General features: G+C 39.6%; 1 protein-coding gene across 4 annotated transcripts in view; it reads right to left on the reverse strand.

Moving 5' to 3' along the window:
• The window catches only part of ARHGAP6 (Rho GTPase activating protein 6), a 340,774-nt gene that overhangs the window by 118,298 nt on the left and 194,953 nt on the right, over window positions 1–27,523 (reverse strand). Inside the window, exon 1 of one of the 4 annotated variants that reach the window (XM_032986908.2) lies at window positions 7,040–7,060. The exons of 2 other annotated variants lie outside the window; for them this stretch is intronic. Coding sequence is in view for 1 of the 2 variants with exons in the window: in XM_032986904.2 (XP_032842795.2) it covers window positions 3,268–3,345 (78 nt within the window). In the remaining variant the exon portion in view is untranslated. Of the gene's footprint in view, window positions 1–3,267; window positions 3,360–7,039; window positions 7,061–27,523 lie in introns of those variants that run through there. One more of the 4 variants, XM_032986904.2, reaches the window with a different exon arrangement.

The following is a 27,523-nucleotide window of genomic DNA, read 5'->3' on the forward strand; positions in this document are numbered from 1 at the left end:
ATTTACACTTTAAAAAAAAAAAAAAAAAAAGTGGTATATTGGCCTAATACTTCTATCTGCTTGGCCTAGTGAGTGGAAATAACTTTATTATTTTCTAAACTGACAACAAACTATGCATGGAACTTATTTTTTTAAACTGTAAATTATCTCAAGTATAGATTAAATCCCAGCTTTGACCTAAGGTGTCACACCACTGTATTACTTTCAATTGTTACATCATATAAGGAAACACAATGCAATAGAATTTTTACGAAGCAGGTTTATAGAAATAACCTGAGGTAATAAAACATGGTAATGGTGAAGGGACTAAAGAAAACCTTTCCAAGTCAATAAAATCTTATACCAGACTTGCAACCTATCCCACAAGCACCAGACTTCCTTTAAAAGCTGGTATTCATCATCCAAATCTTAGGCTGCAGAGAAACATGATATGTAAAATTAAACATTCTGGTATCACACTGACAAAGAAAACAGAAGAGAAAAAAATGTTTTGATCCAGCAACCTTCCCCATGATCCTGACCAGTTATTTATTCAGACAAGCACATAATCTAAGCATTCCCAATACTACTGCTGCACTTTTCTTGCTAGTTACCAGAAAAATTGCATTTTGGCATCTAGTACGTAGGTTTCCGAGATTAAAATTCTATGATGAGTAATTACTGCTCAAAGATAAGAAATCACGATTTGCAACTACGTTCAACACCCCTGTCTTCCTGCCAGGTGTTCAACTGCAGCAAGCCAGCTGTGATGAGGTCTTTCAGACAGACCTGAGGTTTGCAGCCAGATGAAGCAGCCCCCTCTCACAATGCAGCGCTCAGAATGGCACTTCAAAGTCTAAGAGAAGCTTCTGATAATTTGGATTTTACACTCAGTACCAGGCGCCTCTGGCTAGTCAGCATCAAAACCAAAAACGCAGGTGAGGTATTGAAGTGGTTCTGTACCTGTAGCAAGAATAGTGGGAATTAAGATTAATTCTGATCATATGCACAGTTCCTTGCATTTCTAGGTCTTCATGTCAGTACTTCACTTAAGGTTTTGTATTTTTTCAGTCAGATATGAGACCTCCCGAAGCCCCACTCACTTCTAAAATATATGAATTGGCTTCCCTGGAAATAGCACTCAGCTGGAAAAGAACAAGAGTCGTAAAAGTAAAAACTGCACCAGAGAATAAGAGAAAGAAGTCCTTTACACTTAAATTTTGAATTTATGAAGCACTGTTATCATCAAGAATAGAGTATCATAAGAAAATCTTGGTGGACAGACTGGAAAGAAGCCGATCTTGACAGCCTGGTTTCCCTTTTGTTCTTTAATTCTACTGCCTTCCCTACCTCTTGGTCATTCCTTCCCATCATCCATGCCTTTAATCCATGCTCCACTGTCCACATCACCTTACAGAATCACAAGCACGCTGGCCACCCTCACACTGTGTTATCCTGTAGTTCTGAAGCAGTTCAGTTTTACATACAGCCAGGCTGGAGTGCTGGAAGATACACGTTATCCAAAAGCCTAGACACTTCCAGAAAAACTTTGCTAACACCCAGTCATCACTCCCTGAAAAGGATGTGCTAATTAGAACATGAGCACATTTTTGCAACTTCTTTGAAACATCATGTCAAGAGCTTCTTGAGTTTTCATCAAGAATAAAGTCTCCTCCTGCTTTTTTTCCAACAGCTTTAAATCTCCTGTTGCCTTCATGTAAGGTTTTCTACAGCCAAGGGCATAACACTTCCTCACATTGTCACTGATGCTCTCATGATGAGTGCAGCATTTGCCCTGGAAATATAATAGGAACTCACAGATTACATTATCCAAACCAGGTCCTTTTTTTCCCCCTCCCACTTGTTTGAAGACTATCCCAATTAAGGCCTAACACACAGTTTACAGTTCATGCCCACTTGGGACTAGGTTAACAACCACAGATTTGCATGCAAATAAATGTATCACAACTCTATACCATCACAGCTTTTGGTTGACAGACTCTTTGCCATTTTGGAGTGAACCCTGAACTGCAGTGAAGCTCCATTGTTTTTAAATCCAATCCATGATTACATCGAAATCTCATTTTCACATTTTACTCTGCCTATTAAAGCAGGGTTTGAGCCCTCCAATTTGTGAAGAGAAGTTTGGAAATATGCGAATGTTTGGAAAACAAAAATCAAAAGAACAAACAAGTACGTATTTTTTAAATCTCTCTCCATATTTATCAATCCATCTCATGATTTCTGGGTGCTCCAGAGTATACAGTCCATCTGCAGAGGATGAAATTTGGCAGAAATTTAAAACAAAGAGGTATGGCAAGCTATGAGAAAGATGCATAGCCTCCTCTCTGTCAAAGTGTGGACTATGCTACACTCATTTGCATACCTTTTGATTTAAAAGGCAGCTGGAAAGTAAGATTTTTTTCTTGGGATTGTCAGTTGTGGAATTAATTCGCAGTTGGTTTGGTCATTTGTGAATCTTGTGGATATGCTCTCAAATACTGAGGGAGGGAGCAACTGAAGGACTTCCATTAGCTATAGTGTTTGAATGGGAGAGTTCTACTGTAGAACACCTGAAAATTGGTATTTACATAGTGGATGAGTTTTGCCATGAAAACTAAACTACATAAAGGCGTAAGAAAGCACAGACTGTGTATCTTTTAACATACAAGCAGAAGTACACATCACTGCAGTACTGATACTTAGAAAAAAAAATCTGCAAGAAAATGACACGTTTCCTTATCAGTCTGTGGTTCTATATACATTTATGTCTAAACACGTCCTTATTCCAGCCACACTAAATAAGGCATAGCCATTCACGACAAGAAGTTACAAATTGCTGCAATACTGGAATCTGTATACTACTTCACAGGGTTCAGATGCACAGGAAACAGATTATCTCAGTGCTTTACAGACCATTACAAAAAGAAACAAAGAACACAAAGGGAGGGACAGTTAAGTCCTGTCTCTCTGGTTCTGCACCCATTTATACCTGCTAAGCACTGCTGACTGCAGGACCTTCAGATCAGTCTAAGATGTTTCACTGTTCCATTAAGAGGCAACCTGTGAACTACAGTCTGGCATAGATGCATTCGAGGAAAATACATCCTTAATTCTTGCTGTCAAAACCCCAACCAACCTAACAACACATATACATACATGAAATAACTGCTTGATATTCTGAGTGAGCTATCGTTTCAAGGCTGAGCATTGTAGTCCATAGTCAACTTCACTTCAAATTTAGCTTAGTGTATACATTGCACTGTTAAATGTTATGATCTGTTCTACCTTTTTGAGATGATGGGTGAATTCTCTTTGTGTAATAGGTCTTACACAATTGGGGTTCTCAACTTCTCTGAAGTCCATGGTGTGGTTAATTCTTTCCATAAAGCACCTAAAAGTAAAGTCATTGTGGATGACAAGTTGTACTAAATATAGATATAACATGAAGAATGTCACTACAAAACAAATAAATTTTAATAAACATACACTTTAAATGGATGGTGTGCCATGTTCTTCCAACCTACCCTCTAATTCCACAGGATTCTATATCTTCCTCCCAGAAATATAAAAAACAAAGCAGCCTGAAAAAAATCTCTAGTTATCTTCAAAGTAGATTCACTGAGGAATTATTATTGGATTGACCCTAGCACCACATTTTCTTCTGACATTCTATAGTCTCCTGTATTTAATCACAATCAATATTTATATTGCATAACTTTGATATGGATCAGGTAGCAGGTCACAGCTCTGACATTATACTCAGTGTACGCTGTTTCCATTTTTTCTTAGGATAACAATTCAGTCACCAAATATAATATTAAGTAAGATTTTAAGACAGCAGATGGCATCGCTTAGTTATTTTTAACTGTTGAACACTGACCGTTTACTATGCAGCATAATCCATTTTGAAGATTGGTAAATGGAGCACTACGTACAACACAGAAAAGTGACATTTCAAAAAAATCAAAAATAAGATATTACCATTTTACCTACTGAGTTTCACACAGGCATCTTAAAAGAGCCCACAGTTTCCCACAGCTGTGGCTGCCCTTCTTTGATTCACCAAGTGCTTCTGAGCCCCTAAGCGAGCCTCCTACAATCCACCAGCTGAAGGCATCCGTATCTTCACGGGATCAGCCAGAGCAACGGCTGGCTTTCAGAAACCTGGCAGATGTGACTGCAGCTTGGTGCGAATTTATACTCTTTTCCTCATCTGTTCCCTCTGGGATCACAATTAGAGCTACATCATGCCATCAGGCACAAAATCACAAAATATTTCAAACCACTATTAGAGGAGTTGCCCATTCAACAAAGAGTTGACAAAAAGGGTGGATGCTAGAAAGGCTCTTTGTGCCCATTCAGTATCACCCGGGAATAAACAGCCAGGATTAAAAGAGTCCTGGCTCTGAGCTTTGTGAGTGGCTGCAAAGCAAGACCTGCTATTTAATCTTCCTTTTATCACTTACTTCTCAACATTCCTTATATAACATATAGGGTGATGTGAAAAAAGGCAGAAAGAGAAATCTTCTTTGTGTATTCAGATGATATATAGATTTGAAAAGTAAACGATAAAAACAACGCTGTCAGCACACAGGCTCAAACTGCTGCACAGAAAATGGGAATTCAGAGAAGTCAATGTACCAAGTCATTTTTCTGGTCCCCTTTCATAAAAGTAACAAAAACATTATGTTCTACTCAGGGTATTTAGAAAGTGGTTGTCACTGTGGTTTGTGGGTGTTACAGCCAGAGTTCGTGATCACGACGGTGTGTTTTTCTGTGTGCCATTCTGTTAGAACGGATGCAAGAACGCACTGGGGGGATCGTGAGCTTAAGATGCCGTTGGGGAGCAGTCGGGTGGATGTCCTTTAGCAGGCTGCGTGGCAAGATGTGTAACTTCAAAGACGGTAGCCCATGGTGCAAGCCTAGTAGAGAAGTTCCCGTGTGCTGGCTGCCCCCTGGCAGGTGCCATTGCTGAGTGACCCCTCCTCACCCACGGCTGTTCCACAGAGCGCAACGGAGAGCAACTGGGGGGGTGACTTCCAACCTTGCACGACAGATGTGTGGGAAATGGGGAAAAGGACATATAGAGAAAGGAAGAAATAAGCTGGAGTACCGGAGGAACACTCTCCTCCTCACCCACACATACACAGCTTTGCTTTTCTTTACACACTCTTAACTTTTTCTATGGTCTTGCCTTTAAAAAAAAAAAAAATTCTATTCAGAGAGCCACTCTGTATGTACTGTCCGAAAACAGAGATGGCAGCCTTACAGAATATTTAGCGATTCTTTGCAGGGTTGCTAACAGTTTATCCTTGCTTGATGGGTAAGGGCAAATACTCAACAGCATGCACACTTAGTACTTTGTGTGCATTTAATAGCAGCCAGGAGCTTGACCTGAACATCATCTGTCTGTAGCAGGAGATTTTCAATGAAAAAAAAAAATTATGAAAACCAACAGGGTAAAGCAATTTGTGAAGAAGCTATAGATTTCTTCAGAAAAGAAAAAAATGACTACAGAGAATACTGAAAACAAACATTAGAACTAACGATAAGTTCACAAAATCTTTTCATTTTATGTATTTGTAAAGACCTGTTTTCTTCCTCGGTGTTTAGATCAGCACATTAGCAGCACCCTACCACAGCATTCATCCTCTTTCTGTTCTCATCCTAGGGCAGAAATGAGCTTTTTCAGCCACTTGGAGCATGTCATTATACTTCTGAAAAGCAAACAGAGCTCCAAGAGCTGTGAGGAACAGAGGAGGGAAGGAGTCAATCCCTGATACAATAAATTTCAGAACCATTCTCAAATCTTTTTTCTTTTTATGGAAGTCACCTTCTAGAGTGTTGGCACTGTGTGCTTTAGACAATGCTTCCTTTTTTCCCAAGGTTAATTTTTTTTTTCCAACCTGCTAGTAATACAAATTGAATGTCATTTTTTCTCCACACTAGAATGATTTAAACACATAAATCCAACAATAATGTGAACCCAAACCAGCAGCACTGTTACTAATGTAATGATAATTGGTGTTTATACTTATTCTGGCCGTATGCTTTCCGCTGAGTCAGTTTTGAAAGACATACTAGTCCAAAAGGTATTAGAAGATTACAAGACTAAATTCCTAGAGGTCACCAAATAGTCAGTAATGTTATCCATAGTGAATATCACTACCATAATAACAAGAATTACATGATACAGTTGCCTACAGTAGCAGAGATTAGCCTCAAGTGATCTTGCTCTGTCTGATCTTACAGCTGCAGCTTAACAAAACAGATGATGCAGACACAGAAGCTAAAAACCCCAAGGTGCTAACTCAGGAGGTCTGTACTCAGTGTCACAAGTGATGTGGGGTACACTTCAAATTTTAGGTGAAGCATATACATTTAAATATCAGACCATATTTTAACATTACTTAGAAGTCTAAAATTACACATAGAGGTCTAGCACGGCTTTCTAAAACAAAAGCAAGTCGGTTGCCTAAGCCCTACTGCAATCAGTCGTTATTAGCTCAGCAGTCTGTTTAAAGACTGTAAAATGCTACTGAGAGACTTCTCATACATTTATGTGCCTAAGCATTTCCAAGTATCTGGTCTCTAGGTACACATGAACTGGAGCCCTTTAAACTTCCTCAAAACTGAAGCCATTCTGCCCCATTCAATTAATTTTGTGGAAACTGAATCTCATAATCAAACTATATATTATATTCTTTATTCAGAGACAGACATACATAAACAGAGAAAAACCATCTTCTAAAACCAGAAGGAAAGTTCCGTAGACATGCCTACATTATTTCACATTCAGCTGCAGCAAGCTTTTGAGCTACACTATGCACATAAAGCATTGTGTTCTCCCCAGCTTAATTCCAGCAGGGGTAAACAGGTCTCCAGAGCTCCACTAGTTCCTACGATGAACCCCCACAGGATTCACTATATGATTTGCCTTCCGGAACCTTCAGAATTATTTCCTTCCCTTTTTCTGCACTCATCTTCCCAGCTAAATTCTGAATTTAAATAAACAGTGAGAATGGATGGTTTCTCAAGCGAATAACAATTTACTTACACTTTTATCCCAATCTCAGCTGTCCTGGTTGGTTTGCAGACACCTGTGCAGCAAATGCCAACACACTGGCTGTCTCCTCACTTCCTTTAATAAGGTGCAACTCTGAAAACCTGAAAAATTACCTCCTTCTTTCTGTCTTTTGCAGTGCTTTTAAACTGGTGGTGGGAGGAGCAGAAAGTCTCCCTATCTCGTCGTGTGAGAAAAAGCTAAAATTCCTATCAGAAGTGACTCACCGACATTAATCATATATACACCACATTGAAAGGCACTCAGAACATGAAGCTTGAATCCCATACTCAGTTAAGCAAATGAAAAGCAAATTGCGCAGCACTATCATATTATTTTCACTGCCATATCTGTACAATCTTGCACAATGGAGCTGATGACTATAAATTTATTGTTTCTAGCACTGGACTCTTATAGAAGTGCTGCTGAATCTTCTGGAAGAACAAACAGCTGAGTAACGTGCAACTTCCTTTATCTTGAAATTAATAAGTATCAGTGTAAAGATTTTTGTATACAAGACATTCACTTCACTTACCACCTGGTTTATGCATTAGAATAAATATCCTTATTGCTGAATCAAGCAGATGCACATCAAAATCTTCAGTAACCAAATTAAACTGCAACTTGAGATACTGCATCTTCTGTTTGCTTCTCACTGAGAATACTGTGAGTTTTTATTCAATAATACTAAGTCCAAACAGTCCTGTTTAGATTCAAGACTACAGCTAAATGGGGGCAAAGGTGGGCTGAAGAAAAATAAATATATTAAGAAAAAATCCTACCGTATCTGAAATGTAGCTTGAGAATGAGAGGATTTATCTTCTTATTTTAAAAGAGACAACCAAGTCACATTTGGAAATACATACATCCTACTGAATCTACAAAGCAGGGAATTTTCCCGTTCATACTATGTATGCCATACCTCTATGTTCTTCATAAAGTGAACTCAGGTTTTTTGCCTTTCTGGTGTTTTTAGCTTTGCCTAATATTAACTATCTGGCTCCCCCAGGACTATGCTCAGAATTACATATGAGGAGTATTATTAGCCATAAAAACAACAGAATAATTATAAAAAATGAACTACACTCCTCCTATTTTTCAGGGAAGTATTCTAATGCCCATGAACTAGATTACGATCTGTCACAGTCCTGTAAATTCGGGATAAATCAAATATTGCTCTAACATTACCTGGGCATAAAAGAAATCAAGGCCTCATTGCAATAAAGTGCTTGAGCTATTGCAGATTTAACAAATTATATTTACATTTAATTATAGTGCATTTCCTGAAGCTAAGGCACAGCTTTAGCATGAGCAGAGTTACTCCGAGCAAGAGACTTGTTCTGTTCAAATCAACACTCATCTGACAAATAGTTTTAATATATAGCAAAGTGGGGCACAGAAAACTGGACAAGGATGTAAATTTAGCTCCTCACTAAATGTTAAAGAATATCCAACCCAGAAATTATAACTAACACTACAAATAATAAAAATACTTAAGTACATCCTACTTACGTTTTTCAAACCTAAGAGCAAACCAGGCAAATTGCCTTCTGGGTAGATGTATAAATACAAGAGTCCTGGTCAAAAACTGCGATCTCCTATACTTTATACATTTCTACACCTGTAGAGAAAATGTTTGTATGACTTCAAAGCTTCAGTCTGCTCTAGTTCATGGAACAAAAAAGCTTGCTGCTTTGGATAGCTCACATGTATTGCTTCTGCTGTTCCCCCTCCCAAACCTCAACAGTAAGTAAATCTCCAGGAACCAGCCAAGTGATAATCTTGCTCTCTATGACATGGAGTATGGCTTTTTGTATAAACATGCAGCCTCAGAGATAGCTTACAACCAATCACTTTGTGAGGCTTTTTGAGAGTGACGGCTGATGAGCCCCTATCTTTTGGGGGTGGGGAGGTAGGGGGGTGTGAAAATCAGTAGCTTGAGTTAGCCATCCAAAAATTGAGGTACCCCAAACCACTATTCACTTCTGAGACACTTGGGTCTGCCTGTGCATCATTCAAGAAAAGAAAAATACAGAAAGTACAATCCCAAACTGACCATGATGTCACATTTAAAATGTCCCTAATAATGTCAGTAAATTAAATTAAGTTAGCTAGCGAGGAGTTAAGTGGAAGCTACCCAGCAGGGTGGAGCTGCTACAGCACCATGGTGTAGACCCCATATCCTCTCTCCCTGTTTTATATGCACAGGAAGACAACCTTGCCCTAAAGGAAGCTCACATCAGTCTTTCAACAAATGTTAGCAGGAGCAGGACCACGCTCATTTATTCTGCTTTCACACCTTGTTTATTAAGGTTTTTCTACTAATGTCTTAAACGGCAAGAAGGCTTGATGGAAGGAAAGCCTTTCCAGGAGGACTAAACAGAGCCCAAACTCAGGTTCACAACTTTTCTCATGCAGTTCTCAAAGGTATTTATTTTGCTGATTCAATCAGTACTCAGTAAAGCAAGAAAGACAGAAACGCTCTGATTTTTGGCGACTAGGCTTTTTCACAGCATTTTTAACAGTTTTTTGACATGTTTGAAAAGAAGCATCCCATAGAAAGGATTAGAGACATCATAAATTACAATTATCCCTGAAGAATATGTCCTCTGGGTAAAGATTTTAAATAATAAATATATAAGGAAGTAATAAATAATAAGGAAGGCTGGTGATAAAGTGGTCCTAATTGCTACTGATGGTCCCAATGCCATGTTATTATACTTTAGCGTATAAAAGAATGCAAAACCTCAAAAAGTCATATTAATAATGTAGAAGCGTTCAGTCTAAGGAGTATCAGCCTGGCTGTTAAATAAGATCTTATAAGGAGAAAATTAAAAGGTAAACCTTCATTTCTTACTAGATTTTGAGAGTATAAAGCATGGCTATGCTTAATTTTATTTTGAAAATTAACATCTCTGCTCTCTTCTGTGCTGAGTATTAGAAATCAAGTGGGAATAATACCTCACATCATTTGAGACTTGTGACTATTATGAACAAATCAACTACGATTAGTTTGTAAAATAAATTTGTAGCAACATACGTAGCATATTCAATCCATAGAGCAGCAGAGGGGACCAATCCACACTTGTGTGAAGTATTCAGCTCTCAGTAATCACTGCAATTTACATGTGGGAAGGCCAAGATTAAAGGTTTGTGTTAGATACTTAACAGAGACTGTACACAGGTGCTTAAATTTAGGCCAGGGAAACTGCCCAGGCACCTGCAGACCTTCTGGCATGATCAATGACATCTTAGTCTGGTCAATCCTCCACACCTCAGCCCTGCCAAAGCACCTTAAGGTCCACACAGCAGTGATAAAAAAGGGGAAGAGTTCCAAATGTGGTCTGCCAGAGGTATCTCTAAAAGGCCACATGCTTACAGGACAGAGGGGTGACCATGGCCTTCATTCAAAAACATGGAAATAGGCTCTTCTATAGAAGAAGAGCCAAAACACTAAGCAGATGTGGGAATATATTTCTGGGAAGAAAAAAAAAAAAAAACAAAAAAAAAAAACCCAACCAAAAAATGAAAAAACAAAACAAAAACAAACAAAAAAACCCCCACAGAACAAAACCAACAAGGAAAAAAATAAACAACCACTACCACCAAAAAAACCCATTACCAACCAGTGCAAGTATAAGACAAATGAGGAGATCCTGATCTTAGGCGATTCTCTAACCTAGTGGCTTGTAGCTTTTCCAAGAAAAACTGGAGCCTGAAACCTCCTGCCAGGCCACGCTGGAGAAGGGCGAACTCGAGTCCTGGGCCTCGTGCAGCCCTGGCCAGCGTGCTGCAGGTCCGTGCTATGGCACCTGCTCCTTCCTTCCCACTGCACAGTCAGCTCAGGCACATGCTCCAGGCTGTCGTTTCCCCCCCCCAGGAAAAAGCCAAGTGTATCAAAAGCCTGTTAAGATTTTGCAGCTTGACATTTCCCTCCCTATTTTAATTTAGCCACAAGGCAGTTGGCTGAGGTCTGAAAGGAACCATTTGTAGCGGGAGCAATAGAAGTCCACCACCAATCTCAGATGCAGACCGCACGCCGCTGCTCACTGCCCAGCTATGAGCCCATCGTCCAAGACGCAAGGCTTGATCCTTTCTCTTCCAGGTGCTCTGCAGAAAATGTTGTGAGACAGGCTGGAAAGCAGTATGAAGCTTTTCATGCTAAATTTCAAGCACATTTCTGTACTCTTATGACTAATTCCTCTTTCTTGTCTGCTTAGAAATACACCGAGGTAACACACACAATAAATAAAACAGATGTCTTTGAAGAAGGCCTCAGAGGCTCAGGAAGTCCTTTGCAGTTTGTACTTCAATCTGTTTCCTCTCAAGTTTAATCTGATATGTTGGCTTGTTATGATCTGTGTGGTGCTTCAGATATTTTCAATTAGTCTTACTAAGACCAATTTCCCTCCCATTTATACTAAATTGGAGTTTTCATCCATGCTATCTGAACTTTTTCACTGATCAGAGAACATGTCCTACGTTGACAATGTATTACTGTGGTGAAAATAGAAAGGGGATGATCTGAGTACGGATAACCAAAAACAACAAGGTTGTCTAAACAGAGAACTAAAATGAAATCTAGGTCTTGTGGAGTCAAGAGGAAGATTTTTATCTTTCACACTTCTAATTCATTTCTAGACTTGTTATGCTCACTGAAATATATGCTTGCCTTTGTTTCGACTTAACAGTAGAGGGGTCTCAGAAAATTATGTCAGCAAATAGGAATAATGACCAGTCTCAATGCTAGTATAACATGAAAGAAACAAGAGAATGCTCATGAAGAATTGTAGAAGCAAGCGTTGAATGCCTGAAGGGAACAATTCATGGGAAGTTAATGAGTACCCAATATGAGATTGAGTAGGAAAGCAACAGAGTCAGAGCACGAGACCTATGGAAGAAAAGCAGAAAATGTAAACAAGGAGACCAAAGAATGAAATAAGAGTGTCAACAACAGACAAAGAAAAATTCAAGGCATTATAAAACGTGAATTGAAATGAGCAATCAGATGCAGGAAGGCAGAAAAGAAAAAAAGACCAAAAAGAGTAATGAATAATTTTAAAAAATGTACTATTGAAAAAGAGTGACAATGTGCTATACAAAACTTAGCAACCTGTCAAATTTTAATTCTCTTTCCAATTACTAATTAGGCCTTATCATTGATTCAATGAAATTACAAACTTTCAAGAGTTTTAATGTTATTTTCTTTTTCCCCCACTGTGATCTGCTCATCACAGTGGAGAACCAGAATCCCAAAGAGCAGAATGGAACTTTTGCTGCAAGATAATCTCTGCCCCTTAATACTACAGGAACCCTGAGTAAATATCTATCCTAGATGAAGAACATAGCAGAAATTTCAGTGACATCAGTGGAGTAGAATTCTATGTGCTCATGACAAATAAGCTTATCTGAGAAAGCAACCTATCTAAAATGGAAATTATCTTTAATTTTTTTGTAGAACTGATTGGAATAATTACTTCTCCAACCATATGAGCATCAAAGAGAACACAAGTGATGGGCACTAGCAGGCACACAGCCCCATGACACACAGCAGTGGTACCTGCACCCGACCATACCAAGTTACTCACATACTCATTTGACACATCTCCGTTTCTTCCTCCTAGCTCTCCAGTCTGGTTTCCTTTCCATCAGAGACAGACAGATGCTGGCTGGCCCAGGGCCACTGTTGTCACCTCAGTGCCACCTTCTCTCCCTCCCCTCTGAGGAGGGGCGCTGGGACACAGGGAGGGTAGGAGGAGAGGCAGGCATTTCCCCCGCAGCCTCGAAAGCCGCAGCGGTGGTTAGAGCAGGACAAATTCATTACAGCTAGTGCTGGAAACTAATGCCCTGACCAAAGTGCAGAGGAAGATACCTGGAGTTTTTCCCATGCTTCGTAAGGGACAGTACATGGAGCGTGCTGTTATTTACAATTACAATGGCTTTCTACTACCTGTGTTAAATCTTAAGAAGATACAAATGAAGATGCATTTGCCACGGGAACATTAATTAATTTTTTTATTACTGCTTTTGCTAAAATTACTTCAACGGGTTGTTTATTCATTTCAGAGTCTTAAATCTTTTTGCTCAAATTAGTGGGAACATTTGTGCAATACGTGCCACAGTGAAATCACATGCATTAAAAACTGGCCCACTGTCAGCCATGAGCCTTTGATGAGATTCAACATGTAGACAGTAGTGCTTACTCTGGAGCAACCTGGGAAGACATCCTTTATCTCTTCTTCTATTTTAATTTTAGTACTTAAGACTAATTCTTTCAATAATTCTTTACGCTTAATTAAGAAAGACAACAGTGGGCATAAGCTCTCTTAGAGAATCCAGTACTAAATACAAATGCTATTTCAGAACAGATGTTGTTAAGATTAAGTGTAATAATTATTATGTTGAAAATGGACAAAATTGAATTAAATTGATATTGTATATCTAGGGAACTCTGATAAAGTAAAAGCTCCCATTTACAGCTCTATGAGAACAGCAGGTTTTCTGTATATTGCAGCACTGCACAAAATGCACCAGAACAAACAGAAAGATTAATCACTGTACTCTAAAAAAGCTGCTTCCAAAAGAGACATGCATTGACTTCTGTGCTCACCATCACTAAAAGGCAAAGAAGATTTTACAGCACAAAAACAGGTTTCTGAATCCCGAAGTTTTGCTGGAAACAAGAGAAAAGTTCAAACGCAAGCAAACTTCCATTTTTGCAATGGAGAAGACAGCAGTGAGAAAATTAATCTTGTGCATTAATCTTAGCATTCCTCACAAGTGACTCAGACCTGCAGAAGAAAACATTCCCACTATCTGGATAGAAAACGTCATGTTTCCCACATGGAAGGGAGGAGAGGAGCCTGAGCAGCACTGCTTTTACTACTCTCACCCTTCTGAATCTGTTTGCAGACCCTTCAGCTACCCAGAATCGCAGACTGCTACGGAAAATAGTTTCCATTTACCAACAAAAATCAAACTAGCCCTCACTTGTATAATAAACTCAAGTCAGAGCACTCCTAAACAATTATTTAACAATTCATAATTAATGTGATAGTCCTTGGTAAAAGCATCTTAGAACCAGGAGCAGCAGCAAAGTAGAAGAAATGCTAGTAACTCTGTAGCGATATGTGTTTACACTCTTAAGAGCTATAAATACATACTTTACATGGTGACAAGTGTAAAAAAAGTCCATTGAGCAATAAATAGTAGGAAATACCCTTGGTGAGCTGGAGGAGTGCGAGAGGTCAGAAAGCCACCCGCAGCACCTGAACCTCCACCTTTCTTGTGTCTGAGCCAAACGGCTCCTTTTCTCCCCACGAACGCCCGGTTCTGCCGGGAGCACAGCCCGCACGCAGTTCTCATTCTCCCCAGTAAAAGCCGACGTAGTTGCCCACTGGGAAAAAAAATACGTTGCGAGGGTCGGTTTTGCAAAAAGGACAGTCAGTCCTGATGCTTCACTCTTAAACCCTCAACACTTGCAACAGAGGTAAGAGCATCCCCCGCTGGGAAGTAAGGAGGAGGAAAGGGGAGCTACAACCGACCGCTTTCTGGGGTGCTGAGTAAGCAGCAGCTCAAACCAGCCCCCCCAAGCAGCAGCAGACGCGGGTGTCCCACCTCACGCTATTTGGGAGCGCTCAGCCGCCACGCTCACCATCCCCGAGAGGCCTGCCTCACGCCAGCTCTCGGCCCGCTCACCCCCCCGCCCGGGACAACAGCGTGTTTCCACAACGTGGAAATTGCCACACGTGGGAGGGTGAGGAGGCGGCCGGCTACGCCAGAGCTGGGGGCTCGGGGCGCCCGCCCGGGGAGGGGGGCGAGGTGCTCCTCAGCATCACCACCTCGCACCCGCATCCCGCGGGTCTCACACGAGGCGCCGGCTGGATTTCAAGTTGGGCTCGGCAGGACAAGCAGCTGAGCACTGAAAGCTAATTTACCACCTTCATAAAACGTACCGGACAGTAGGGCAGAAGACTCAAAAATGCCTCCTGTAAAAGCAGGTAAAAAACCCCAAAGTTCGACCACTTGCAGAACAAGGAGGAATGGATATGAAATAATTAAACTATACGGAACGCTTATGGTAGGCAACAGATTGCAATTTATTCATCTTAAGAGCATTTCCCAATACAGTTACTCAGCTGAGCTTCTGTTTTGTTTTTTATTAATGTGACATGAAAGTTGAATTCAGAATGATTTTTCTCTATTTTTATTTATACATGTGGGAACCATTTACAATTCAAATGCAATTTTTTACTGTGTCCTTGAATGAAAATTACCAGTTCGGTCTGAATAGTTTTTCTGTACCAGCCTGGGTCTTTCAGTAATTGCTTTTTCACAACATAATGTATTGCGAAAGGACTGAGATTATTGAAAATAATTGTATTGGCAACCAAGGAAGGCAAATTATAAAGAACAAATATTTCAAGTTTTTAAAGGCAAGTCCTCCTATTATGAATTGTATTTCCAACTTTCTTCCACTTTCCTTTATTAAGTATTTTATTATATTCTAATGGAACAGATATACTGTACAAGGACATAAAATATTCTTCAAATGTTTTCCCTCTCTCTCCGTATCTTGCATGTTAGGTCAGTTGCTCCACTTCACAGCTCAGCTGAAAAGTAACAAAAAGGTGGAGGCAAAATAAGTTCAAAGAATGCCACCATAAAACAGGCAATTCTTTGTTGTTTCAAAGAAACTCAGTGAGTTTTTCCATTTCACACACTATGGTAAATGATGTAAGACAAAAGGATGGAATTTAAGTTATTAACCAATTATTACATCTATCTCCTGTATCTCATCATGGTTTATAAAATCCTTAATCCTATTTCAGTTTTTTGTTGTTAGAGGGGTTTTTTGGTTGCTGTTGAATTTGGCAGAGAAAAAGATGAAGTGTCTCCAAGCCATGACCTATTAGAAGCTTTTATATGAAAACATAAAATAAAGGCTTGTTACTAGCCAAGTGTTTATTTTAATCTGTCAACAGGTTACAAAGAAAACAAGATGGAAGTGAGATGATATGAGGAAAAATAATTACATTATATCAACTATATTAATTAGACGAGTTTCCAAGGTGATTTTTAAAATTAATGCTTTAGGGAAATGTATATATTACAGACTTTAAATTATATATATGTGGGGCTTTTTAATAAGACCGTAAGACTTTTTTAATAAGACTATAACAGTTATTTCAAGAGAGAATAAAGCACAGGAAGGTTTTTCTTATGTTCTTCTAATGAAGTTACAAACTTCAATAACTTCTTTCCTCTCCTATCACCAGGTGCTCAACAACTTCAGCAAAAAGGAGGGCCAGGTAGGCATCCACACGTATTCATTTGCCGTTCATTTTTTTCTTTCATCAATTGTCCACTAATTATCCTAATCTGCATACATGCTAACATACATCTTTACTAACTTTTCATAAGCATCTTTCATAAATATACAGCACATTGATGTGAACTTCTGGGATGATTAGAGAAAACTTCATAACAAAATGTACTTGTTTCATCAATATGTCTGACACCTTCACTAAAAGATTTCACTGGAAAGATACTATCCAGCAATAGGAATCATAAACCTAATTAACCTTAACCTAGCAGGGCAGAAATGACAGATCCTTGTTTAGTTTGGAGTGACTACTTTTCTAATATTTTAGGGCATCTCAACCATATTTGAAAGGCATCTCTCAAAGGCATGCATCATCTAGAAAAACAGTAATAAAGCAGGCTGTTGTTCTTTAATAACTGAAATAAATAAGGATGATGCCAGATATTCTCTGACTCGATAGAAAATCAGGGAAACTCAAACCACTGAGAAGTGATGTGCCACAAAAAGTCAGTAAAAGAGAAGGAAGAATGGCCAGTTCTGACACATTACACTGGCCCTGGGACAAGAGATTTCCACCTCAACTTAAAGAAGTCCAACAGACCGTAAATCAGGACAGCTATGATTTAAGATTTTTCATAATGCCATTGTTCTCTATATAAAATTAAAACCAGGGATTTCTTTGATCCTTATTTTAAACAGTGAACTAGAATGCTTAAAATTGTCAATGTTACAGAAGCAATCCTTATATAGCTCCAAATAATAAAATGCAAACCTTTAAAAAGAGCTCTTCAGGTATATTTCACGCTGTCAGTTTGGTTAGTAAGATAGTGAAAACTTAAGAGTAGAAATATTCTACTGAATTCAGTGGGACTACACACACAGTCACATGGGATCTTACCTTAATCTTTAATGGTGATAGTCCAGAACCGCCCAGGTATCTACTTTCATGGTAGATAAAGATGAACAATATAACCCACATCCTTTATCACCATAGTTAACCATTACTCACTTCTTCCATTCAATAAAGATTGACCTCTTGATCTACAAAATCTCCTGGTCACCTATCAAAACATGATCCATTTGCTCCACTGCTTATTCAGGGATCTTTCTCAGGAGTCATTTGACCCGCTCCTCATTGATCTTGTCCTTTTCCCTGGAATACTTTTCTTCTAATCCATCTAATCTGTCTGGATGGGCTCTACATTCTCCTTTCCCCATTTCCTGCTCTTAGACTTCTTGACTCATTTCAATGTGTCATCTTCCTCACTTCCTTTATGTCCATAGTAGATCCCAGCAATATATTAACAAAAAAAAGCACAATTACTTTGAAAACGTATGCATTAACCTCTCAACTAATCCCACTATTGCACTGTTTCTCCTGCTTCTTACTCTTCTTACTCAAACAGCATTCATTAGTATTTGTCCCATTTCTTCTGAGCTTGAAACACGAGCGGACCAGGCAGCTGCTGCAGCATTGCCACTGGGTAAACTCTGTGGCAATATTAAAGCCAAGATGCCTGTGCTCACACTGCAACTCCATCATGAGTTAGAACTGGGTCACCCTTTAGTGACAAAAGAACAAGCCACTTTTCATGTATCATGGAGTAAGGGAACTTGTAATGGACAGAAACTACCTAATAGCCAATATGCAGCAAACTAACGTTTGAGTTTACTTTGATGTAACTTGCTTACGTTTGAAAAGCAAACTGTTTGGAAAGCTGTTTTAGGTCTTGCTGCCACTTATACCAGAGATCTTCAGAGCATACGTTTTCTACCACTATTAGATGCTTTACACAGTCAGAGAAATGTAAAGGAATGTTATGGCAAGTGACAACCAAACCTTCTACATTATATGTAATGGAAAATTCAGCAGAACATATCCATATGATAAAATAATCTTCCATCTGAGATAGAGTCCATCAAACCTCTCAAAAAGCCTTGTTTCTGTTATTTTAACCTTGGACAATCTTTCTTTTTTTCATGAATGAGACTGGAAATTAAGTATTCTTACAGTCTCATAAATAATGCAATACAACTGTATTGTAGGTACTTCAGAACAACTAAGGATGTTTAATCACTTTTCTTCTAAGATTCTGTCTTAATTTGAGGTTTTGAAAGTTATACAGCATGTCAGCAAAAATAATGCATTGATGGGAATATTCTGACAGAAGCACAGAAATCTGCACCACCACATTCTCAGTCTTTTTCGTGAAAAACCCCTACAAGACCTAAAAGAACATTTTGCAACAAAACTATCATTTATTTTCAAATACATATTTCCATACACGCTAGTTCCTCTCTCTCTCTGTTGAGGAGGTATTAGACAACTTGGCAAGTAGATGTGAATGAAACAAAATAAAAAAAGGTCTCCAAATGTTTAACCTTGCAAAGGTCTAAGTACCTGAAAGGTGAGAGGTTCCCTGAATGCTTAAAGCTTAACAAGAACTTTCCATGCCTCTTGAGACCAAGCCTAAAAGAGCTTTTTATTTCTTGGTGCCAACTCATTTAATGTCATCCTATCTTCTTGATTATGTGTATTCTGAGAAATGAGAGCAGTGTCCTCTCTTTGAATAAATTTTTACCTTTTCAAACCACATAGTTCTCAGTATCTTTTCAGCCACATCGCCTACAGCTCATTTTGCGTGAATTAATATAACTTTCCCGTAAAAGCTGGCTTGAACATCATAAAATAATTGACAAGTGTTAAGTAAACTCCTTGGAAAGCAAAGCTCAGGATGAGATGGAGGCTCCCTGTAACCACCCCTCCAGGCAGAAAGAAGGCAGAGGCCACTGCAGACTCTAGTCCCCACCACCCCAAAGCTAAGTGAGACATTCCAAGGCAGCAGCTCTTGTAAATATTTTGAATGTCACATTCACACAGAACATAACTGGGCAATTGAGTGCACAACTGTTATGGAAGTTACTCTGAGAAGATGCAGGTTTTATCAGAGCCAATGCTTTCTGCTTCCCTACTCATGAAAATTCCAGGGCTAGCATATAGCTGCATTTTCACAGGTTTTTCTCTCTTTGTTCAAGTTACAGAGCAATACACATGTAGCACATCCTAAAAATCAGGCGGAAGACAAATGATTTACAAACACTTCTGACAGTACCATCCTAAATAACCTTGTGGTTATCCTTCAGTTTTCTCAAACTGTACCAAAGGAGGTCGCCTGCATTTCTCCTGAGCAAGTGGAGCAACTTCAGACCAATTGCACCCTTCTGTCCTCCTCTCTCTTCTCAGGTCTCAGGTCTTGCTTTACATTTGCCCTTTCACACGACACTCTGCCATTTTCTTGGCCTGCTAGCTCTCCTTCTCCCTTTAAACCCCATACACCAGCAAATCAGCCCTCTCACCTCCCACTCGTGCGTGGTGCCATCTTGTAGCCATTTGGAAACCTACATGTCTCTCCCCTCATCTCTTGCCAACTGCAGCAGCCTCCATGTGTCCCAGCTCCATAAACCCTTGTACGTAAGCAACCCTGGCTAGGGCGGGAGGAGACTGGGGGGCCTGAAGAGAACTGGGTCATCAAGAACTGCTTTAAGTTTAAGCAACACATATTTCCAGCATAGCTGCTCTGTGCGTGCATTCACCAGGTCCAGGGAGATAATACAGCCGAGAGAGAGTTTTTTCTGGCTGGGGAGGCTGTCTGGAGGAGGAATTACAGAGTGAGGACAGGACTCTCCCTCAGTGCTGGGCCTCTGCCAAGACAAGGCAATGGGATGAAAGGACCTGACCTCTGAAACTTGCCTGAGGATTAAATGAGCTTCTTCACATTGTGTACGAATGTAACTGTTTTGATTGTGGTTTGCCATCCTACTAGACTGTAATAAGAGTTTTTCTTTCAGCATAAACCAATTACATCAACAGCCCAATGCGTCATGGGACTACATGCACACTTCCTCCACGAGCATCTCTCTGTGTGACACACAACTGTCACACCAACCCCTCTTCTTACCAGGGAAGAACAACCCTCCTGGTCATCAGGCAGGTCAGGTATGGGCAGGCCAACACAGGCGGATTCTTGCTGGACACCATTATGATGCTCAGTCAGGTCAACATAAGAAAGAGACATTCTTACTATGTGTAGAAATTTAGTACTAGGATCCTCCAGATAATTTTTTTTAATGACCAAATCTCCTCATTCTCTTCTCTAACACAACAGTCATCAGTGATGTCTTCTCAAAGTTAAACATGAAGACAAGAGAAGGCTGGGCTCCAACACCTTTACTAAAGAAAATACAGATGTGTGAGGAGAGTTGTTTTGTAGCTTCTAATAATATTTTAAGTAATGGAGAGTCAAAAGCAGGTATGACAGTATCACTTGACAAACAGCATTACACTGCCTAAAGATCAAATAGTGATTATCTTAAATGACAACAGATGGGGCCAATCTCTTCACCCAAGGTGACAAGTCACAAGCAGAAAGCATTCTCCCTTTTCAACATCCCACCTCAAACCCTCCAGTTAGTTATACCAACAAAAATTTATATTGCCATCGTACACTCAGAAGGGGCTTCTATTGCACTGGGTTCCCACTTCAAAAAATGACTCTGCAAGAAGTTGCCCCTCCCACTCTTACTGTGGCATGTAACATGCACATACAGCAGCACACGCATGGCCATTTACCACCCATAAAGCACGTTAACTGCTACCCCTCAAAAGGACCCAAGCCTTACTTCTCAATATTACCAGTGAAGAGGCAATTCCTAAAGCAGAATCAGGAAAATTCCAAAATAAATAGCTTCTACCATCTGGATGATTTAACTGATGTATGCCAGAATAGCCTTTCTTTCATGTAGTGGTACACTGAGCCTGGTCCTGTTAGTTATAAATACATACTGCCAGACTAAAGAGGATTTTGTGTACATGGTAACCAGCCTCAGTCACCTTGAATAAGTCACTGAAGAAACTGCTGAAAAAAAAAAGAGAGGTATAATTGTCTTCTGTAAAGATACAGTTCTAGAGTTAGTAGGTCATCTCTAATATTAATTTCATTCTACTGCTTAAGAGATTCTCTGATGGACTGGTGAACACAGCCACGGACTCTGGGGGGCAGCCCCACAAAAAGGACAGACCTGGGAGCTTTCTCATTTTGGATTCCAAGAGGACAGAGGTACGGCAACAAATCAACCTCTGTGAGCTTCCAAATATCCAGCCAGATATTTGTATTTAGCAATATAGTGAACATTAATGAACATTAACAATGTGACACTGCTAACTACTGAGAGTCAAAGAGAAACTCATTCTTTCCCAGCTAGAAAGAGTATCATTCAGTCCTATCTCCTAAGAGTTAAAGGACAGATCAGATTAATTTGTGGACAACTTCTTGAAAGACTTCCTGCAGGTTCAGTGAACACTAAACAACAGAAGTGAGCTTAAATGAAAGCTTATGCTACTGAGGCTACTGACTCAGTTATGAAGCATATCTCTGTGCTCTACACCAAGGGGCCTTGCAAGAGGTCTCCACCTCCAGTGGAGCTAAAGTGCCAGAGGACTGTAAAGGAGAAGCAGAGAGTAAGTTATCCACAGGCCTAGTATTTAAATGGTAATGAGAAATTTGAAGCCTGCTTATCGGACACAATTGTCCTTCCCACACAGGACAGCAGTGGGGAAACTCTTTCAATGACAGTAGAAACCTTTAAAAGGGAACAGGAATGAAACACTTCTCCAACACATCCTTATCTCATTTCATATACCTATATATTTATGACCAGGCTTCAAACACAGGTACTTAGCTCCATCCAGATCTTGTAGAGATTCCTCTGCTGAATACCAAGAAGTACTAGCAGTTCAGTCCAAAAACTTTGTGAACATCACAAAAGATGAATACTGCTTAGTAGAAACAGCCACTGTTAGAAAAAGAGCCTCCTAAACCATTAATCATTTCTACATCAGCATATACAGTCCGGGCACATTCCTTGTTCTTGTGCACCTCTGAGAGCATACATTCACAGCCCAGAACAGGGCTACAAGGAGATTACAAAACACATCGGTCTATAAAACAGAAATATTTGGCTTACTGACTGGTCCTGAGGAGCATTCAAGATGAGAGAAAAGGCGTTCTCCCTTTTCTGCTGAAGAACTCAGCACCCTGCCCCTTCTTCCCCCTTTCCTTTCATTGAGTGGAGACGGTTGGTCCAACTGGTTTTACCTCAGGGACTTCAGAACTGGTTCATTCTCTTGCAACAGTTGCACTCTTTTTCACTATAGCTACACATGGCTCAACAGTCTGGGGTTAGAAGACACTACCAGTCTTCCATGGGATCTCACTACCAATGTAAATACTTTTTAACTCTCATTTACAAGTCCATCTGCTTTTTGGACTGAACTATTACTTTACAGAGGAGTTACTTAAAATTTATTGTTAATGTACAGACTCTTTTCTTGTCCTTATATAGTTGTTACTGTGCAAGACTGCCTTTTGATGAACTGCTAAAGAACGTTTAAATCTTCGTTATTCTGGTGAAGATTTGGAGATAAATAAGTAAATATTCTGCAGTTTTCAACCCCTTAGTTCAGGGCAACATTCATTTTTCAGGACTACAACACTATCACGAGCCTAGAAATGACTAAACCTTTTAAATGTTGCACATCTCTGAGATAAAATATCTGCTGGCAGCAAGTCAAGGGGGAAAAAAAAAAAAAAGTTTTACATAGGACTTCTATATTCATTTAAGTACTTTGGCTCCAAATACAGGAGGCAGTATAGCTGCTTTCAACACTGCTACAAGGTTATACAATTAAAAAATTAGGAAAAAAAAAAATTAATTGTTGTTCTGACTTCTTACTTTCTCTTCAAGGCTGGGCTTCAAGCCTTCAGCACTTTTGAGTGTTCTCCTCTTAAAGCAATTAACTCCTTTATGTGTTGGCATTAAATGGGTAATAACTTTTCCTTACTTAGAGGAAGAAAAGTGTCGACTGGAAAACCAGGATTATCATTTTGACTGCCTTCTGCATTTAGAAAGTTAGAATTGCATCTTTGCATCTAACAAATATTTAGTGCCTTTTTAAAAGCACTATGGTGTAAAGTTGCAAAGAAAATGTTAGAGAGCATCTTTGATTTCTTTGCTTTTGTTTCAGAACATTATTCCCATTTGATAAAGATTTCACAAGATGCCTTTCATGTCCACAGGGTTTCTTGGCCCTGCAACATGCATAAAGCTTTTCTAGCTTCCTTTATTTCATAAATATGAAAACACAAAGAGTGTTGAGCTACAATCCAGCACAATTTAAAACAGGTAGCTAAGAGCAGTTACAGGTACAATATCTGCTCCTGAATTTAACTTTTGCTGGTCTGCAAGCAAATTTGTGGGGTTTTTTCCTTAATATGAGTGAAAGATCCACACTAAAAAAAAAGAGAAGACTTACATCTATAAACCACTCAGGGCAAGTGGTTATAAAATAACAACAGATCTACCCTGGCTTTTGAGAACAAGACCAATTCTCCTTGTGTCAAATCTTTTGGATACTGGCTTACTTTTTGGTGTAAGGTAAGACACTAAGGTACCCACAATAGAGAAAGCTTAGCGCAGAACCAAACTTGTGTATTTTTGTCTATGCTGTGTGCACGAACTGAGCACACAGTATTGATTTTTAACCCTGGGACCGTGCTTCTTAGCAGACCACTGCAGTTATGTCAAGCAGCCATCGTGAAGCCCATAAACCAGCTACAGCTGTCAGATGAGTTAATAGGTATGCAGATTGCCCATGCTGCCTGTAGGACTGAGCAGGCATGCTGCACAAAGGCACATAAACTTAAAGACAAGGTTGCCTGTCAGGCCCACATCATGGCAGACCTGCCAGGCCTCTAGGGACACTTAGGCATAGCACAAGAACTGTCCAGCATACAAGTCAAATATAGCCGGACTGCTGGCCTAGAAAACACCTTTGTTGAAAAAGTCCTGGTTCTGGTGGACAGCAAGCTGAACTTGAGCCAGCAATGCGCCCTCACAGCAAAGAAGACTGACAGCTTCCTAAGAAGCACGAGCTGCATTAAGCAAAGTGTCACCAGCAGGTCAAGGGAGAGGATCCTTCCCCTCTACTCAGCCTGGGTGAGATATACCTGGAATGAGGGTTATGGGCTCCCCAGTACAAGACAGACACGGACTTACTGAAGCAAGTCCTCCAGCAAAGGGCCGTAAAGATGATTAAGAGACAGAAGCATCTCTCATACACAGGGAGGCTGAGAGAGTTGGAGATGAGAAGCCTTGGTGGGGGGTGTCTTATTGACATGTAGAAATACCTGATGGGGAAAGGAAGTACAGACTCTGCTCTGTGGTGCCCAGTGACAGGACAAGAGACAGTGGGCACAGACTGAAATTCCACTTAAACCTATGAAAAAAAAAAAAAAAAAAAACAAGGGGGGAAAAAAAAAAAAAAACAAAACCAAAACAAAACAAAAAAAAAAAAAAACAAAAAAACAAAAAACAAAAAACACTTTTACTGTGAGGCTGGTCAAATATCTGAGCAGGTTGCCCAGACAGGTTGTGTAGTCTCCATCTCTGGAGATAGCCAAAACACAACTGGACGCAGCCCTGAGTAACCTGCTGTATCTGACCCTGAGCAGGGGGTTGAACTAGATGATCTCCATAGGTGCCTTCCCAATCTTAACTATTCTCTTAATTCTGTAAAAAATAAAGAGAAAGAAAAAAGATAACTTCTAATCTTTCTAATTGCTAATTAGTACATTGTTGAAATGGAAAGTACCTACTGTGATAAATTATTACACCCCACAGAATATTTAGTTATTATTAAAACAAATTTCTTCATAATCCAAAATGATGGTGCACGCTGTTTGATTATGCAGCGTAAGAAAGTGTGCTGGCTGCACACTTATACTTCATCTAAACATGGCCAATAAAAACCACTGCCAAAAGCTAGAGCTCTCTTTCAGGGGACAAACAAAAGAATGAAGTATGAATGTAATAAAAACATTTGCCTGAGTAACTCATTACCAAATCATCCAATAAATTAATAAGCTAATAAACCTTTCTGTTTAAAAGAAATCCATCACACTTAGATTTTATTTTACTACTGCATGCCAATGATGAGGCTGACTCAAATAATTTTGATACAAATCTGAACGTGAAGTTGCCCAAAACTACGTGGCTAGGAAAGAAATCAAAGGAAACAGTCTGGTCTTCTACTGCAAATCAAAGAAAGCAACTCTCAAAATAAAAACTGACACTTTCTAAAGTCACAAAACAATAAGGATAAGCCAGACAATTTCTTCCTCTGAGGAGCTTTCATTCGTCTCACTGCCTTGAAATCCCTGCAGAGTGGAACAGTATCTTCCCTTCGGACTCAAGGTTATCGATGGGCAGCTCCATTCAAAGCACACAAATATCATGATCTATCTGATGCTGAGACTCAACCAGCGCTGCCTGAACAAGTCTCTTGCCTTGCCCTTTTGCCAGGTCCCTCTTTTACAAAAGCTCTGTCCCAAATCAGTGTCTCCTGACCACATCTTCCCACAGGGAGAGATTCAAATGTGCAGAACTCCTTAACTGCATACTTCATGACAAATGAGACACATGACTTTCACTGATGTAAAAACAGCATCAGTTACAGAAGTTTACTCAATGTTAAAGAGAAGACATGAAAAGATGACATGAGTCCTTATGCCTTCAACAAGCCTAGCGTTCCTTACTAACAGAGGTAAGGAGGATGAACTTGTCACGTTTGGCAAGCATTTATCCACAACTGGATTTAGCTGCATCTGTACTGTCTGTACAGTGGCATGGAATGTTAATAATTATTAGTAATAAAATACTGAGGAGTCCTATAAAATAGAAAATGTTGTTTGTTCTGCCCTCCGTGTCATGATGATTACAAATGAAGTCAATGCTCAGTTAAAGAGCCACTATACGAAGTCTGGTAATAAAGCCATTTCCAGTGATAAAATGAGACAGATACCTGAGAATGTGCAGCAGTCCTGGAGTGTCTGACACACCAGCAATATTGGGAGGTAGAAGACTGCAGACTTTTTCAACTGACTCCAGTGAGAGAAGAAACAACTCCCATTCATGTTAAAGGGATTAGAATCAGTCCTGTAGACAGAGGTATGCTATAAGCAGAAGTCAAATATGTCTTAAAAGTTCCACATATAATAGGAGTAATGCAGTAAAGTCTATCCTGATAAAATTTTTGGCATTACATTTATTCATAGCCAAATCACAGCTCACCTCCTGTTACCAGTGCTAGAGAGCAGGCTTGGCTAAGCCAAGGCCATTCCAGAGGAGTTTCACAGATGAGAAGATGCATTAAGGGATTTGCCTTACAGGAATGATTTAACATTTTGCTAGTCTAAGTGATACTGCATTAAACCCATGCTAATACCTAAATTAATAAAGTTTAAAATAGGAAAAAGAAAACAAGATTTCTGTATCAGCTGGCAAAGCTAAGCAACTCATGCCCACTAACCCAACATCCATTTTATAATAAAGCCACACATTGAAGAGGAAAGGCATTAAAACCCAGTGATGGCTAGTGAAGCATGTTGCCTGGTGAGGGAAAAGTTAGGTGTAGCATGCAACCTAATCACAAGAGCTCAAAATGGGAAAGCCAGAGATACAACGCAGACAGGAAAGAATGAAGTTGTCCTAAAGCAGCAACCCTGTTTTCAACTTTGTTCAAAGGCTCACAGGGTTTTCCTGACACAAAATAACTGGAACCTAAGGAAACACTCTACACTCAGGTCCTCATTAGCAAACTATATATAATGAAATCCAAAAACCCTCCATCGCTGCATTCTCTAGCAATTCATGGAAGCCAATTACCAAGCGTTTGTAGAACACTCTTCAGATCTTTCTCTGAGAGCCTAGCTTGGTTATGTTTACACAACAGGAATATACAATATACTCCCCAACCATCCAAAACAATTTTAAGGCAAAGCAGCCGTGAAATGCACCAAACCTCCAGCTAATTTCTATGGACCTTTGCATTTCTGTTGCCATTTGTAGTTTCCATTTCACTCTAGTCCTTCTCATATTATTTAATTCATTTATTTAATGATTTATATAGCACCTATATCCTCAGCTATCAGCCATTCTTTTCATATAGCCTTAAAAGGACTTGTTTAGGTTTGTAGGGGGAGGGGGAGGAGAGGGGGCTCCTTCTGAGTGCACTATGTCAAGGTTGTTAGAAGCCA

The sequence above is a fragment of the Tyto alba genome, unplaced genomic scaffold, assembly GCF_018691265.1.
Source record: "Tyto alba isolate M040663 unplaced genomic scaffold, T.alba_DEE_v4.0 Super-Scaffold_14, whole genome shotgun sequence".
Taxonomy (NCBI): Eukaryota; Metazoa; Chordata; class Aves; order Strigiformes; family Tytonidae; genus Tyto; species Tyto alba.